The 18,473-nt window shown below is 39.2% G+C and overlaps 1 protein-coding gene across 2 annotated transcripts in view; it reads left to right on the top strand.

Annotated features, from left to right (window-relative positions):
* dgkb (diacylglycerol kinase, beta) overlaps positions 1 to 17,679 on the top strand; it is a 92,159-nt gene extending 74,480 nt beyond the window's left edge. For both annotated transcript variants that reach the window (XM_023277856.3, XM_035951706.2), the window contains 4 exons: positions 6 to 201; positions 7,640 to 7,760; positions 8,497 to 8,557; positions 13,064 to 17,679. In XM_023277856.3, the coding sequence (XP_023133624.1) occupies positions 6 to 201; positions 7,640 to 7,760; positions 8,497 to 8,557; positions 13,064 to 13,171 (486 nt within the window). In that variant the 3' untranslated portion in view covers positions 13,172 to 17,679. The remainder of the gene's footprint in view (positions 1 to 5; positions 202 to 7,639; positions 7,761 to 8,496; positions 8,558 to 13,063) is intronic.
* Positions 17,680 to 18,473: the final 794 nt, after the last annotated feature.

The following is an 18,473-nucleotide window of genomic DNA, read 5'->3' as shown; positions in this document are numbered from 1 at the left end:
GAAAGTGTGATGGTGTTACTTTGGACCTCAGTAGCATCTCCTTGGAAGGCATTGCCATTCTCAACATTCCCAGCATGCACGGCGGCTCCAACCTCTGGGGCGAGAGCAAGAAAAGGAGGGGGAACCGCAAAGGAGGGAAAAAGGGCCAAGACAAAAGGACACCAGTGGTTGACCCCAAAGAACTCATGTTTGCAGTTCAAGGTAGCTTTAACACCACAATGCATTCGATTGTTTTGTAGTTGATGACATTAGTCCTGCACTTACTGTAGTTAACAAACACATTATAGCACAAGTCTAAACTAAAATAGGAAATGTGTTATGAAATAGATGATTGTGTTCAAGTCACACTTAGAGGTGTAGCTTCAGGGATAGCAATGTCGGTTCATATAGTATCTCAACAAAGTGGGGGGATTGCTAAGAATTTTTGCGCAGACTCTCGTGGTGCCCAGAGGATGAATCCTGATGATCCTCCTCAGCAGTGCCTAAATACAGCCCCAGAGAGCTGCTAGCAAGACTCTAGATTTTTGGTCTTGCTTTAATCCTTTCCACCCTCAAGGTCCTTGTACCAAGACCAATTTCAATGGATATATCCATTCTTTGTTGCACCAAACCCTAATGGTAAAGAGGGAATAAAGCTCTCCATGTACAAGTTGATCAACATTCCAGTGCTTACTCATTTCAAAGACTTGTATCTGCAGTCTTGTTCTTTTGGTCACTACCTATGACCATAGCTTTCCCCCATTGGGTGGCGGGACTCAATCTTAGAGAAAGATGAGGAGCTTGGACTTCTGGAGATAGCTAAGAGTAGGATCCAAAGAAACCAGCTGAGGTGGTTTAAGCATCTGATCGGGATGCCTCTTGGGTGCTTTCCATGGAGGTTTTCCAGCCACATCCAACTGGGAGGAGACCACAGGGTAGAACCAGAATTTACAGGAGGGATTACATTACTGATGTGTCCTAGGAAGGCACTGAGATCCCACAAGAGGAACACTTGATGTCTGGAATGCCCTGGTTAACCTGCTGCCACCACGACTGGAGTCTGGTTAGGCGGAGGATGGATGCATGTGGATGGATGGATGGTTTGAGCGATCATTGCTGTGCTTTCTTTCTGTTGCATCAATTTGAGTAGAGTTGCAGTTGAGCTTTTTCTAGAATAGCTTCAAAACCATCATTGTTTTCTCACTCATTGCTCATCGTCAGCTTTGATACGACGGAAGTAAAATTGTCAATTTTTGCAGTGCTTTTTCCAAGTCTCACTCTGGTCTGATGATGAGGACAGAGAGGCTTATTGTCTTTCAAAATTCTCCCAAGTCAAGTGTCTCTTATTCATCAGTCCAAGGTTGTTCTGTAATGACTAAATTTAGGGATGTTTTTCATGTGGAAATTTCAAAGAATAACCCAGAGCCTAGTAGTTTAAACACAAAAGATGTGTTTAACATTGTGTCAGAAAGCTTGACGCATGATGATGGAATTGGTGAGTCATCAACAGCACTTTAGAAGCATTTCAAATGCTACAGTGTATGGTTGGTTTGCACTATTGGAGAATAATACTGCAAGTTAATAAGGTTTGGCAGTATAGGAGGGTATTTCTCCTAAAGCCCACATCACACACAGTCCGTCTGTGTCCTTGCTCCTATCAGATAGATCAGAGACAACTTTCGGCCAAACTTTTCCAGAGCACATTAATATTTCACTGATGACAAAATGAATCACAGCCAGCAGGGTTTGTTTGCAAAGAAGAGGTACAATCATGTCACTGTTTGGAACTGTCACTTGTGTATTAATGGTATGTGTGGGCGCCAGTGGACAGGCTCAGTTAATAGGAGCGGACTGAGTGGGGTGTTGGGCATACCCCTGAATCCATTTACGTCAAAAGGAAGCCCATCAATGGGAATGTGTGAATGAATGAAACAGAATGAGTCAGCTGTTCTGTGGTAACTGGTGACAATGTGTTAACCACTTTAAGGACTTATCAGGGATAGGAAAAAATATCCAAAAACCAGCAGCAGAATAAGTTTTCCATTCCAAAAGTGGAGCAGTGCTGATTTGCAGCTAAAGGTCTTGCATTCAGAATTTGAAAAAGCACAAATATTCCATGTAATGATAATGGAGCAGAAGTGAGTTTTACTGCTGTTGTGCGTTATTACTTTTAGATCACGATATTGTGTTGTTCTGTTTTGACAGACAAGATTTTTAGCAATGTTGGCAGTGTCATTCTCAAACTGGTAGAATTAATTGCTCTGTTCTGCACTGAAATATCTCAAGATCTAAAACCATGAAATTCCATGAAAGATGAATGCTAGCAATTGCGGTGATGCCCTGACTTTTCCTGTAGCTCTACAAGCAGGTCAGATTTTACTTTAGTTATGTTATTATCCTCTATTTAATGCTCAAATACCTGCAAAACCAATCATTCCCATCATGTGAAATTTACCGTTACAGTTTAACTCTTCTTGTGACAATGTTAAGTTTCGGGTAAACCAGCAGTGTGGAACTTTTGTCTCCCCCTTTTGGCAGTGAGAGAAATTACAGAAACACTGTTGAGATGTTTTTATGATGTATGCCTTGCTCTGTCACTTTCTTTTTTAGACTGTGACCCCCGCTATGAACATCAACTTTCTTTTTCATCTGGAGCTTCAGAAACTTTGACAATACCTAAGTTTTGCCCTCCTGTGTTCCCCTTTTCTAGTTGTGGCCTGTGGTCTCAGTCACTGTTGCTGCAGTTGTTCCCCTCATCTGTGAAGCTAATTATAGCTGGTTGATTCATTGATGGTATTTATGATGGGATGTGGCCTCTGGTTCTGAAAAGTGAAGCCAATGCAGAAGTACCTTTAACCTGCTTTCCTTCTAACGGTCAGCAGACGGCGACTCCTCCGGTTGCAAAAAGAAGTCAGATTGTATAGAAGTCTATGAGAAAATGACACTACTTGACGCTTGATTTATTATGTCAGCGAACATCTTCTTAATGAACCTATGTTCTCAACCACTAGTTTCAAATCTCCTTCCATACAGCACAACGTATACATTGTGAAGTATTTATTACAGTAAAATTGATGGAAAAACAGGACATGCTTTGTCATTTATCGTGATTGATTGCTACCGTATCACCTGACAAATTGTGCTCTTTACATCTGGTTTAAAAAAGCAAGATGTTAAAACCAAATTCCACATTCAAAGCTTAAAAACAGCAGTCCACAAACAAATGATGACATCACAGTCAGCACATATTTTTTTCATATACAATCTACGTGTGAAATGTGTAGCTAATGTTGCACCAGTGCAGGAATATCACCACAGACAACAGGTTTAAAGCTAAGAAATAGAGTTTTATCTGCCGTTCACAGGCTAAATCAGCCTTGCGTGAACTTATGTGGTTTGAATGTAGCAGATCAAACAGCTGTAAATGGATTCTCATGTGTATCAATGACATTTTGCCGTTATGTAATTATGCAGTTGAAGGGTTTTATATGTTTCGCTAATGTTCTCTATACAATATTTTACTTAGTTTCTAAAATTGCTTAAACTACTTGTTGTAAGAATTCAACAAAAAAAAATTGTTTTTGGATGTTTTCTTGCAAAGGATCTTGTCTCGCACTGGATTTACCAGCATAGTACAGGACTCCTTCTAAATTTTTATTTATATGTGTGGCTTTGTTTTTTCTGTTTTATTTCTATCATGTCTTTAGGATTCCTGGTGGGATAGTGTGTTTGTACTTGTGGATAAAGTGGATGTTACAATCTGTGTCGGGCTTGAAATGTGACGAGTCACTGAGGATCTCCAGACATGGCTGCCAGTGATCCCTTATGAGACTTCACTGGTCGGAACATGACTGCTGGAAAAACAGATCTCTGTGAAGCTGCCGATGAAACTCTATTCCTCTTTTTCTGTTTTGATTCATTTTTTTTGTTTCCTTTGGAGCAGTTGTGCCTTCAAAGCTTGTTAGAATCTGTCAAATTAGTCCCTAATTCACAGTAGCAACATTTATTGTACGTCTGATCAAAAGGCAAAGTAAATGTTACGTGATGTTGGAAAAGCTGAGAAAAGAAGAAAGTGTTGTAAATCATAGCAGGGACAGTGGGGAAGAAGACAAAAGGGGAAACACAGGTCAGTCAGAATGGAATCAGCCTAAACAGACAAACAAAGTGCTGCATGTTGGGATGCTTATAACTTCTCTAATGTAATGCTGTGATTGTCAGATGAAGGTACAGAGAAGGGCAGAATGTGAGGGAGATAGTTGATCAGTTCAAAGCCCAACCTCACTATGATGAACACTCCATTAATCCCTGAATAAAAATCAATTGTTTTGGTGTTAGTGGTTTAAAAAAAGAACCTGGGAAGGCACTTAGTGGGGAGTGTGTATTTGTGTGCCCATTTGTGTCTGTCTGTGCCTGTGTATTGATGTTTGTGTCCTGTGTCCACCTCTACTGTATTTGTAAGAATAAATGCCCTTGTGGAAGGTGCCCTCAAGGTGAGCCGCCTAACTTGTCAGATCAAGAGAACAGCGTATTTAGAGGTAAACACAGGAGTGCATTAGCCCAGAGGGGGCAACGCCGAGCACGACGCATGGATCAAACTGTTGGCAGGGATTTTTTTTGTGTGTGTGTGTGTGTGTGTGTGTGTGTTGGTGCATCTGTGTGTGGATGGGTGGCTGGTGGGTGGCTGGGGGATAAAAAAACCCTGACCTTTCGGGAGCTGTTAAATCGTCCCGCTGGTGACGCCAGGAGACAAGCCCCTCAGGTGGAAGGGAATGGCTGCAGAGTGAATTATTTAGAATGGGACTGAGGTTTTGCGAGGTGGGGAGGGGGGTTCATGTGTGGGTGGAGGGGTTGATGCTTGGGACTGATCCCCCGCGACAAGCCCCATGAAGCTTTCATTGGAGGATCGGCCTCCGCACGCCCTCCCTCCTCCTCCCGCCATTCCTCCTTAGTTTTACTTTCAGCTGATCGGCTGCTGGTCCTGCTCCGCTCCGTCTCTGCCAGTGTTTTATTCCTCTGCTCTCACCCTGTCACTCCACATGTGTCAGTGCAGCCACCGGCCTCGACAGGTAGTTGTTTGACAGTGACAAGGACGCCGTTTCTAATCCCACACTCTGCACAGTGCTGCGTTTGTGTCCCGTACAGACATGTTTTTTCATATGATTGTGTCACTCTCTCTGCATTGCCACCTTCAGTGTCTGTTTATCACAATCAAAATACTGATTTCATCACCTGAGTGAGGCACATAATGCTGATTGACGGTGAGGTAAGGGGTGATTTGGTTTATATTTGGCCACAGGCTGCTTATCTTGTGTTAATAATTCAGCCTGTCTCTTGTCTTGTCTTCTCCCAGTTTATCTCTGGTAAGAACAAGCTGGCTTTTTGTATATTTGGCAGGGAGAACTTTTTATTGTTTGTTCCAGGTGTTTCATTTGAACTACGAATATAATAAATAATGGTTGCTGATTCAAAGCAAAAATGGAAACTCACCAGTTAATCATACTAGATGAAAACTGACTTTCATTCACACAAGACCTTTATTGAAATCATGTGTTTTCACAGTATTAAAGCAGGTGAAAATGAGACAGCGTGAGATAAATAGAAAAACTGAAATGTTGGCTAATTTTGAAAACGTGATGCAACATTAAAGCTTGTTATTTCATATTCTGTTTCTTTTTGCACAAATTAAACAATTATTTGTGTTCAGGTGTGCTGATTGGTATTTTTTTCAGGCGTCAGGTGTATTAAACTAACATATGAGACAGTGGCATTGAACTCCTCATCTAACTATCTCATTCCCAGGGTGCAAATGCATTTCATCAAAGTGGCATCTCAGAGATACGCACAAGGCGTCCCCTGGTATCAGTGCTGTGATGCACAAGGTTTGCAATCAGGTCTGATTTCAGCCCAGCAATATAACACACAGAGAGCAAACACCTTGGAGACATACAGAGGTTGTTTCCAGTTTGCAAGGCACCTAAGGAGGTTGGAGGGATGATAGGACTATGTGTCACAGGACTTTCACACAGGAGCATGGGGTTTGTGTCACATGTTCAGTTCATTTCTATCAATGTTTTTTGCGTAAATATTCTTTTTGTTCACTGCGTAGTTATGTTTTGGCACCAAATCTATGTTGCTGCTTTGGAAAAAGATCATAATTTGGGTTAAAAACACACCCTCTCACAGCATTAACTGTATGTTACAATGCAGACTTCTTATTGCATGAAAAAGAGCAACATCAACAACATATTTCAGACATTCAGGGAGTTAAATTAAGGTTTATAAGACTACTATTAACACTAAAAAAATGCTAAAATGTGACACTAAGGGGCCCTGACAGGCCACCTATATGTGACAAGTTGGAATTGACGCCCAGCTGGAAAAACATATATATATTTTTTTGTTTTTTAATATCCACTGGTTGCACAGACTCCTCCTGACCTTGTTAAACTGGCAGAGACGCTGCAGCCTCTGTGTTCTTTTCCATAGCAAGCACTCTGGGGTATACTGGATCTTTGTAGCCCAGGGCAACAAGGAATCCCTATCACTGCGGTGATGCCGTCCATCATATGTGTCAGCTCGAGCCTGTGTGAGGCGGTTGCATCAACGTGAGAAGTCACAATGAGGGGAGCAGCTTTAAAGCTCAGTGTCAGGAGGTCAACCTGCTGTGGACTATATGTACACACACTCTTCCACTCCAGCCCTGGAAAGCCCTGCACTCACTGTGCGGCACTAAGATAGGGGCAGACGCATGTCCATCACCATGGTGACAGCTGGACACCACAGGTCGGCAGCGACAGCAACATCTCAACACAACAGCAACATTACCTACGACACTCCCTCAGGAAACCAACACGACTCGCATAAGCATGACAGCCACGGAGCAGCATCAGTGACAGCGAGCTAACACGCTCACACGCACCAAGTGCCTAAAAATGGGTCTTACTTTCAATTAGAGTCTGTATACTCCCAACAGCGAGGCAGCAGCTTCTTAATTTGTGGAGGGACGAGTCGATGGAGAGTCGGAGGCAGAGCGGGCCGCTGAAACAGATGGGCCCTGCGTGACACTGGGCTTCCAGCAGGGGCAAAATCAATGCTCATAACTGAAAAACAGAAGAGAAATTAATAATTATATTATCACAAGATTGCTTTGCATTGCCGGTGCAATCTAATTAATAGCTGTTTTGTTTGTAGCTTGTTGCCTTTTTTCTTTTTTTTAAACTGTGAATGTTAAATGCAGAAGACAAAGTGAGGAAGATCATGTGTCATGTTCTTCTGTTCTTCCTCACCTGCATCTCACTTTCTTCTGTCCCTATAGAACTCTTTATCACTGTTTACTTTGTTATTTCTAAACAAAGTACACAGGGAAAAAGAGTTAGTGATATTTAAAAGCAAGATAGATGTTATGCTTGATTAATATTAGATCATTTACTGAACCATTTTAGAATAAGCCTGACTTTTAAAGTATATCATGAATTCTTCTAGCATACCCGAAGAAACAAACATACAATATCTGTTCATTACAAATTATCGTGTTTAACCTTGTTATATTTAGAGCTATTACACAAACACAGGGCTTATACTGTGGCAACATGTCTGCTTGTTTGGACTTTCTGTAGTTGAAGATGTGTTTTTGTGATGGTTTTGGTGTTTTTTGTCTTAGACCTGTCTGACCAGCTCCTGGAGGTCGTGGGGCTAGAAGGAGCCATGGAGATGGGTCAGATCTACACTGGCTTGAAGAGCGCTGGAAGACGCCTGGCACAGTGCTCCTCAGTGACCATCAGGTCTGTGTTAACTCTCTTCTGCATGGCCACAATATCTCCCTGCCAAGCAAGAGACTGTATCTCTATGAGGTTATTGAGTCAACAAATGTTGTGGCGTATGGGAAAAAAAATAATATTGAAATTTTAATTTTTGTAATTCAAAAAGACTGATGTGTTAAAGGTGGAGTATACAATTCTAATCCAGTACACTTTTTGTCAAAAGTAGTGAATATTTCCTCACAGTCTGCTAGCTGTAGTTCCATGTGTGTGCTGAACTAGCTGTCAGCAATCTTCCTGCAGTATTACAGACTCCACCTTTAAAGAACCCTTTTGCCTTGTTAACACTGGTGTTTTTTTATGCTAGAAGAGGACTTAATCACGAAGAAATAAGCAGTCAACTTCATGGCTGAGCATTTCCAGTTTAAAATTGTTAAGCTGCCAATGACAGTCTCAAAAACATGGATTCAGACTTCGAGGTTTCATTCGTAACACGCAGTTAAGTGAGCTGGTGTGCTGAGCTGCAGTGGGTAGAGAGGGGTGGGTGGAGTTCCATTTAAGCTGTTTTAACCCATTAAGAGATTGTTTTACTGAAAAAAACTTCTATAATTGTAACTTTAATACACAGAGATGAGATGGGTTAATCAATAACCGAACAGGGATATAAAGTTCCCTGGTGCAACATGCTTCTGTTTGATTTTGTTTTTCAGACTTTTTTTCTCGTGTTATTCTAACATGTTCTCTTGTTTAACACTTGCAGAACCAGTAAATCACTTCCCATGCAGATTGACGGTGAACCTTGGATGCAGACTCCCTGCACTGTAAGTTTTTACAGTGAATGTATTCACGTTTCCTAAACATTTAGCAGAGACATACTGTCAGGGCGGGGGCACAGCATCACACAGAGAGTGCTTTGTATGTGGCACCTTTGACAACACACATCATTTATTGTCTGTTGTCAGAAGTGTGATCTGTTACACCTCTAACACCGTCTAGCAGTGATATGGTGATGCACAGATGCACGTTTACATCGCTACTGCAAGGTGACAAGATTTGTTTCCATTAGTAAAAACTATGTTTTCTGCAAGAATATAAGGCTAAAGAATAGTTTCATAAATAACCTCCATTCATACTAACCCAATCAGAAAGCTAACATGTTTATGTGCACCATCGTTTCCAAAAGTCTCTCCCATTTCTCCCTGTTAACGCTGCAAACTGTGTTTCTGAAAATGTTATCCCTGGACAGATACTTCCAAAAGGTTCATTTTCAGTGACCTAAAACTGCATTTATGTGTACAACAAAGGTCAAACAAAAAGCTACAGTTTTGAAAAGAATTAATGGTGCATATGTGAATAAGGTGTAAGAGAACAGAAAGACGTACTATTAACAACCTTCACACAGCCATGCTCCACCTGCACCAGTGATTTTACTCGGCCTGATTTTAGAGCACAAACTGTGGCTCACACCTTGATCATTCTCAGTCGAAGTGAACTTTGGTGACCTCAGGTGATTGTCATCATTGCTTCAACTGAACCTTATCTTCCATAGGAGTCTGATTAGCCAGAATAACTGGAAACATCTGCATGAGCTCTTTCAAAAACCTTTAAAAAGGTATCTGTGCTGATGTCGGCTATTCACTGCAATCATAAAAAAAAAAATCAGTGACCCTCCTCTTAAGCTTTACTGAATTAAAACTTCACTTTCCTGCTTTTCTTTACCTCACATTAAATATAATTATTCCATAAATGTGCCAGATTTTAGTCAGTGCCAGACTTCTTTTACAGTTAAGCTAAGACAAGGTACATTTAAACATATATTGCATAAACAGATATTCTATCAACAAATAGAATGTGACAAATCAGCTGGGTTGTTAAAAGGATTCTGAGTTTGTGCTGTCAAATTGTAAGAAAGTGATGTGTCCAGTGTGTTTGTCTGTCCCTTGCATTAATTGCACACATTATTGCTTGTGTATTTATTGTGCAGTAATTTATGTTAACAAATCCTTGACGATGCTTATTTCTTCTAATTTGCTTACCCTCTACATCTCAAACATGTACCTCAGTAAGTGTTTGCTCTCTGTCCGAGTTCTGTTTTTTCAAAATGAAGCTCTTGAGTTTGTGTTGATTATGGTTGTGTTTAGCTTTAATTAGAATGCTGCTGCAGATGAAGTGTTGCTTAGATTTACATATGGATTGCCCAGGCAAAGCTAAAAAACCCACTGCATGACAAAACAAGTAGCCTGCAAGTGCTCTTCTATCTGCCAGCACAACTCCACAGAGCAAACTTAGGACACACAACACATAATTGTGCAGCAATAATTTCCACGGCAAGTTTTTCATACTGTATGTCAGAACTGAATTTGCATCACTCAACCTGTTAAATACTTCTAAAAACATGACAGTTCAAATGGAATGTTATTCCACTAATTATTAACAACAACAACAACTATGCAAATGCATCTCAGTTCCTCTGCATGCATAACATATTTAACATCATCAAACCATTTGCATTTTGAAGCAACACATGACATGTATGTCACCCTCTCTGATAACTAGGTGTGAAATAACTGCTAACAAACTCAAAATGTTACTGTTTTTCCAGATGTAATCCTGATAGATTTCCTCTGTATTAAGGCCCAAATATAATACCCTCTGAGTTTTATTAATTTGGATAATTTCTGATAGCTTATAAGTACAATACACACATAATTCATTTGTTCTAATTGGTCTTAATTTCTGTCTAAACGTGGTCTCTAACTGAGGGTCTTGAGACATATGCTGCATATGGTTAAAGGTGCAATATGCAAGATGTTGAACATAAATATAGCATCAAACTACCGTCAGCTGTTGAAGATATTGTGGACTTGGCCAAAAGGGTTATCATGTATGTTGTGAAGTACATCAGAAACATGAAGTTCAATCACGTTAAATGTTGACAGAAAGCCTACAAAAGCTGGTAATTGCTACAGAGTCAGAGTACAAGTACAATAAATGGCAGCTTTTCTTTGAAGTGAACGTGGGCATTGAATGCAGATGGTCGCATTTCCCCTCCCCATTACTGCGTTTAGACTCTTAGCGTGGCAATATAATGATGTGCTTAATCTGACAACCCTTGATGGTTGATATTTGCTGTTCCATCGTTCTGCAATTTCAACTTTCAAAAGAAATGGTGTCACTGCTGGCAAACAGGATATTAGCAGATATTATAAAAGCCAAACATTACTGTAATCCACCATAAAATATGTTACCATTCATTATCGCAGTCACAAACCCCAGGGATTCTCAAAGTTTGTTGTATTAAGGACTTTCAAATATACATTTATAAGCAAAAAGACCTCCATTGACAAGAACCCATATGGACACAAGACCCATTGTTGTTGTGTGTAGATATATCACTGCATATAATGAACTGTACCCAGAAAATTCATTATTTAATGAAGATACATTCTAGCAATTCAAATGAAAGGTAAAGAACTCAGTGGAACCCTTCAAGAACCCAGGTAGATACCTAGAGAACTACTTTAGTTAAAGGTGGAAACTTCTGTTTGCCCTGTTTTCAGTGGGAAAACCGTTGGAGTTGAAGTTTCAGGAAAAAAAAGTTTATGTTGTTGTGTGGAGCTTTTTATTTGGATGAACTCTTATGAAAGATGAGCCAGTGAGCAATGTATGGTTTTATCTTTGTGAATTAAAGGGTAACCGCATCCAAGTAAATAATCTTGCATATTCTTTGTCAATTTATCTCTCAGTTAACTTTTCGATAAAGTGTGTTGCTGTCAGAAAATCACAAAAACGGCCCGTCACAAGCAGTGATGAGTGTCAGTTCAGCGCTCAAAGACATTCAGCCTAGAGTGATACTAAACAGAAAAAAGCCTGCAGCCATTTCTCTTTTCAATTACAGATTCCCAAAACTGCTGACAGTCAGTTCTGAAATCTACTACCTAATTAGAGATAATATAACAAAGTGACAAATTTCAGTTTATATTAGTGTTAATCTGAGAAAGGGGGAATCTGCTGGCTGGGAGGAGGCTGAATGGCCTTTAAGAGCTGATTAGATTAAAGCAGCTGCCTGAAACTAGAGCTGCTTTCATATGTCAACTTGTCCACTATAGAGTGTTGGCTACAAAGAAGACTCACTAGGGGACGAGGGAAGACAGCTGTTGTGGCGCATTTTCACAACTGCCTCCAAACAAACTTCAAAACATCTGCGCCATATTTGAGGCCATGGACACCACAATGTTGCATTTTGTGGATAATTACACTATATTTGATGTACTGTTTCACAACATTGAAATAAAGCTTGATAACTCAACTTGTTCATACTTAACTTCTTATTCTGACAACTGAGAGACAGGCTGCTATCATGATGCACGGTGGTCTAAGTCAATCAGTGTGGGGTACAGCTTCTGTACACCACACTTTGTTATGAGGCATGAGGAGTCGCAGGTGAATTCTCAAAATAAGGGTTTTATTTCTTTCCCCCTCAATAAATGAGAAATATCAATTTAAAAAAAAACAAAAAACAAGCTGGGCCCATAGAAGAGGTCACATGAACAGAACTGAAGTCATATTATGAAAACAAAGTAACTTCACAGACCAACTAACCTGACTCAACGAGACTCAGTCCTGACCTGCCAAACAGAGAACAAAACAGGACATATGCAGTGACTGATCATATCAGTTACACACAATAGGGGCAACATAAAATACGAACGCCTGAACTAAATACAAATCAAACAGAACAGCACAGTTAGAATGCTAGTTTAAAAACATAGCATTAAATAAATCCAAAAATATTTAAGTACCTATCTTAAGTCAAATTAAATACATCGTATATTTAAACTAAGTACAAAAAATATTCATAAATACTTGTCTGTATTTGTGTTAACCAATCACATTCATCTTGGATGGTGCTAAGCCCAGGATGTAGCTACAGTGCCCCTAAAATAGTAACAGGGGAATGTTTTAGTGGAACATTTCCATGCAGAGAGGTGAGCACTGTCATTAAAATGTTGCTTAATGGCATGCCTTATTACACAATCTAAATTCTCTGCAAAAGTTTGCCACGTGCTAGAGGTATGGTGTTGCTTCCCATAGCAAAAGGGATTTTGAAAACAACAACGCAAACAGTGGAGGAGGAGTGTGAAATGGCTGATTCATATAGTGGACTATATGGTGGGTGAGTGGATGTTCAGAACATAACAGAATATGGTACAAAGTCGACTGAACACTCTGTGCCATTTGACTACTCATTTCTTTTTAATGCAGCCTGCTCTACAGTGAACAACATTAAGCTAAATCTCACCTCTTTCCTTCTTTTCTAACTCCAGATTGAGATTGTCCACAAGAACCAGGCTCCCATGCTAATGGGGCCACCGCAAGGACGAAGCTTCTTCTCCTCAGTCATCAGACGAACACGCACTGAGAGCAAGGACTGATCCAACATGGTTCAAGACTTTGGCATCCTTACAAGCACCTGCAGAGTCAGCGGTCACAGGTTGATCATTGCTCGGCCCGTTGGTGAACGGGGTCTTTGATGTCTGTTTGATAGCCCAGCGTACAGTAGCAAACTGTAGGTTCAGTATGTGTCGCCTGCAGCATGGAGATGTCACTGAGAAGCCCTCATGTTATCCAAAATGAGGCGTGTTTAACACTGATGCTTTGATCTACAGTGTGTAGTGTAGTTTAGCTCCAAAAATACTGAAGCTATTTCTGGAAGTCCACTTCTCTTCTATTTTCTCAAAGTCTGTTTTTATTTTTGCTGTTGTGCTCTGTGCCATGTGGAACAAACCCACAGATGAATGTGTTTTGTGATATGATGTATTTATTTATTTATTCAGATTTTTGCTGCTATTGATGTTTTCTAATGCTTTTTGTTTTTTGTTTTTTTGTATTTGCATACCCTTGATGCATGATGGACAGTGAAAGAGGCTGCCACTGTTGGACATATCTGGAGTTTGCGGCTGATTTTCCCTAAGTGTTTAGTAAGAAGTGAAGTTTCTTTGCTCAGCATTTCTTCTGCGCTTCACTCATGAATGGCTTTAAGTAGTGCAAAGACAGAGAACCACATTTGCTTTCTTTTAACGGTTCCTGCAAGTCATCCTCGTCATGCTTTGATTGGCTGTGTTGCTGCTCCATCAGTGGAAAGATTAGGAATGATTTTTGATCGTTCATAAAAATAAATGCATGACATTCTTTGTTTTACGTCGCACGAGAGATTTCCAGACAGTTTTACCAGTTATGTGCACACTTTGTGTTGCATGAGTGACCAAGATCTGTTTTGACACTTATGGAAATTGATCATTTTTGAATCTACAGAGCTGCTCGATTTCAACCATATCATCCTTTATCTATGAGATGGCTGCATTTTTATGCAACCCTGTGTTTTGTGTACAGGTACTCAGGTACTTCTGAAATGAAAAACAGTGGAAAGGCAGCAGGAAAGTGTCTGGTATTCAAACTGCATATTGGTACAGTAACATGCAGTCTGACCTCCTGTGGTCATTGATTTGTTCTGATGTCTACTGTTGAGTGTTTACAGTCCACTGCGCATACAAGCGTACATTAACCAGTTAAAGTCTAAATACAAGATGACTATTGACATATATACAGTACAAGCATGATTTAAAGAATCGATACTGCAAATCAATGCCATTGAATAAGCATAATTCAGAAGCATTTTACAGCACTCGTGTGTGCACTTGTAATCTATGAAATAATTCATAGTGTAGCTTCTGAAAAATATTATTAAAATGCTTCATATTAGTCTCCTTATACAAATTATTGCAGTATCCTGTGTGGCACTGGTAGTAACTCAATGCATTTCTGCATTTATGTACTTACTTACTTTATTCAGTCACAACAAAGGCAAAAACACACACTCATTTAAATTTGGGGGGATTTATTACAGACCTACCAGCAAGATACACTTGATAAATGCATTGTTTTTACCAGAAATGCTCTTCTGCATGATTTCTGAGAATAATTTTAGGCTTGACTGTTTTAGTCTTTAAAAGTGCCATACGTCAGTGGAGACTGAGGTCTGAGGTGATGAGTCTCCCGTCTCTTTGCTTTGTACGGTGCAGCGTTTGTACAGTGAGGTTGTATTTTTGTACACAGTATTATTTATTTTTCTGCTTACTGCTTCACTCTAGAACTCACACCATGTTGTTCTTGCCTAAAAACAAATTATGCCTGCCAGTGTTGACTGAGAAAAGTGATGGAAATGATTAAAAAAAAAAGCTTTTTGTTGTTTGAAATGGTGTTCTTGTAAATCCTTGACCTTTGGAACACCAAAGCTGAATTCAAGCAACGTTTGCAGAATGAGGGGAACAGAAACTATTCTGACTTGGACATTCTCAAACATTATCACAAAAAACTGTAAGCACAACAGATTAATGGTCTGAATTAGCTTTTTGTTGTGCTACTTGTTTTTTCAGTTCCTTATCCAACAAAACCAGATAGAAACAGTGTGTAATTCATATGAAGTCAGCTAAAGTGATTGTATTAGTGTTAAAAATTGAATTTATTTAAATTAAACTGTCAGTAGCAGACGCTTTGAAGTCATTCTACCAACAGTTTTTTTGACATGTCTGTGGTTTGACTTGCAAGTGAGCAATGTTTTTTTCCCCCTCTGCTTCTCAAGATTATGATTTAAGTGATTTCAGATGGACACACATCATAATACACATACTGAAACTAAAATTTAAATTCTCCTCACTCTTTGAAATTAAAACTGTAATGATATTACAGCCACAATATCAGACAAAATTTTTGGTGCTGAAAATCGAAGGCGAAGCGGAAGTGCCAAAAACTGTAGTTCCTGAAATGACCACCTTAGGCAGCTGCAATAGCAAGTCAAGCCTCATAGTCCCCAGTGTCAAAATGTCCAACTTTACGAAAGAAGTAAACATGTTTAGAGCCTGGTACAAATAACGGTTTTGGTCTCCATAGCTAATATTTCTGTTCAAGACCACTGTACAGATGTTGTTTTTTTTTATTTTTTTATTTTTTGCATGATATAGCAATTTAAGTTGTGTTCTTGCATTACCTGCTGTCAGTGATAAGGACACCATTATTTGGTTGTTACTGGGAGAAAAAAAATCACCAGAATTTGTGTTTTGCATCTCTGGGCTAGCAAAGACTGTACATATTTTCTTCATATTTCAAATGGGCATCAAGTAAATGTGCTCACATTTTCAGAAACAGAGTTTAAGCTTCAATCTAAGACCTTTTCTCAATTGAAAGAAAAAAACAATGTTGGTTAGGTGGCACTATGTTGCAAAGATTAATACAGATTCCCCCTAGATGTTTATTTATTCCAACACCTGCTGAATTATTGTGAGCTCCTGCACATTTGCTGTTTATCCTGCATCCTAGAAAGGAAATGTGCCTAATTAACAAATGAGCTGCGTCTCTTTCATGTAATGAAAAATGATCAAAATACCAAAACTTACATCAACAAATTTTAACCTGCTGATAATTTAATGGCATATAGGGGCTTAAGGACTAAACAGTAATGATGTGATTGACTTTCTTAAAGGCTGTTGGAATTTAAGTGATAAAAAGAACTGTTGCCAGTGCTGATAATGTGCATATCAAAGATTAACAGCCCCTCTTTCTGGTGATTACAATTTTAGCCAAATAAGTACACGCCAAACAAAATCTGGAAAGGTCTATTGTATTCCTTGGAGTGCCACTTGGTTTTTCAGTGTTAGATGGGTGGACGCCTGCACTTGACCTGCGTTTCTTCGTCTTCGGGGGTGTTCAACAGGAGTGACACAGTGCTTCACTTCACATCCACTTCACCTGCCTGGTAAGAGAACCTTGCCTGGATCCAAGATGGCACCAGCGTGACCACTACTGACTTCCGATATGTCCGTCTTTCAGTCAAGTGTTTGAAGTAGAGGTAAAGTTCTCTTTGAGGGATTTATCCTACAACTGGCCTGTATCGCTGTACAGATATCTTTGTTGATTGTTGCACAGTGGAAATAGATTTTTACCAGTTACAATTTGGTCCTATATATTTATATACAGAAATATACTTTGTGGTTGTAGACAATTTACTTTTCTTTGTACCATTTGTACACTGTTTTCTTTGTCTCACCTTTTTTGAAAAGCTACAGCAGTCACATCTTAGTGCAAAGTGTGGTAACAGATTTATGTGTAATATTTCCTTTCAATATTTTTTTGGCAGGATTTCCTTCTTAATCTGAGCAAAATAATGTTTGCGTTCTATCCACTGTTACCTGCTCTATTTTCACCATTAGGCCTGCTTTGTGCTTTTTTTGAGGATGTCTTAGTGGTGTCAGGCCTAGATAGGTGCAGAGAAAACAATGTAAAGTGAGAAGGAAAGACAATCAAAATATATATATTTCAATATACTTGTTGGATTCTGATTGAGGAATACTTCCCAAATTCATTCTTGAACAGGAGAAGGAGAAAACTCTAAAGGAGCAACAGGATGGATTCATTTCTTGCTGCTGTCAAAGCTGCAAGTGTTGTTAGTTCTAACCATTTAGTTAAACTGCTGTTCTTGCATTCACACGTCGTTCTATTTATATTTTTACTCAAGCATTTCTCACTTTGCTGCTCAGGATTATAGTCAAAATAAGGTTGTATAATAGATTATATTTTAAACTCACTGGATGCAGCATATGGGACAGTTACACTAACGTTATTCTGCCTTTGAGAAGTGTTTGTGTTGCTTACTAAAGCTCATTTTAGTAAATATATCACTTCCCCAGTCAACAGCAAACTGTGGCTGAACTCTGCAACTTATGTATTTATGTGAATAAAAACATAATTTTATCGCTTCACATCCTGGGCACATAAATACTCTTATTGCTGATGTGTATATTTGCTGCTACTGTATGTATGTGTACTATAAATTCACTTAATGAATATTATTAATTTACCATTAAAACTGTTTTGTGATTGCAGTAAACATGCATGTGATTAAGTAATTAACAGAATAGCTAAAAAGAAATTTCTCGTGTTTGTTTTATTTGTTTTGTGGTAATTAAATATATTGTATTTTCAGGAGTAGCTTATTAATATTGCATTTGCCTCAAATATCAGGACATATTCCTCTCTCCTGAATGACAACACAAGGACTCCTTTCAGCAGTGAATAGTATGGAAATCAGTCTTAACCGTTTCTGGATTAAAGATTATTTGATATGAGACCAAAACTAAATTTTATAGTACTGCTGAACGTTCTGGTAGTATAATTTATTATATGTAGTGCAACTCTGTCTGTGGTTTGTCCAAACTGTTCTGCTGTAGCCCAGCAGAAGTTGTTAGTTTACTGTTGTGGTTATGTACAATCATAGAATGTATGTAAACAATGGATGCAGCCAAAGTTGGATTACCTTAAATTTGCATTCTTTCTAATGGCCAACAGGGGGCCACTCCTCTGGCTGCACAAAGAAGACCAATTGCATAGAAGTCTGAGATAATGATCCTACTTCTCACATGAACTGTTACCTCAGTAAACATTTTCTTAATGAGTTCATGGTCTCAATCACTAGTGTCAAGTCTCCTTTAATACAGCATGGTGTTAATTTTGTAAATTCTGGTCCCAGTCACGGTTACTTAGAATACAAAGCAGGGAATGCTCCAAATTGCATGCTCTCTCTTTTCTTTTTTGCTTTCAGTACGTATTGCAGCTGCCCACAGAGTACGTACTGTTGCAGGAAGTATGTGCAAAATTGAGACAAACTACTTTATCACAAGATTG

Source organism: Amphiprion ocellaris, chromosome 9 (genome assembly GCF_022539595.1).
Source record: "Amphiprion ocellaris isolate individual 3 ecotype Okinawa chromosome 9, ASM2253959v1, whole genome shotgun sequence".
Classification (NCBI taxonomy): domain Eukaryota; kingdom Metazoa; phylum Chordata; class Actinopteri; family Pomacentridae; genus Amphiprion; species Amphiprion ocellaris.
The sequence above is the reverse complement of the archived record's forward strand: the minus strand, read 5'-3'. Positions and strand labels throughout refer to the sequence as shown.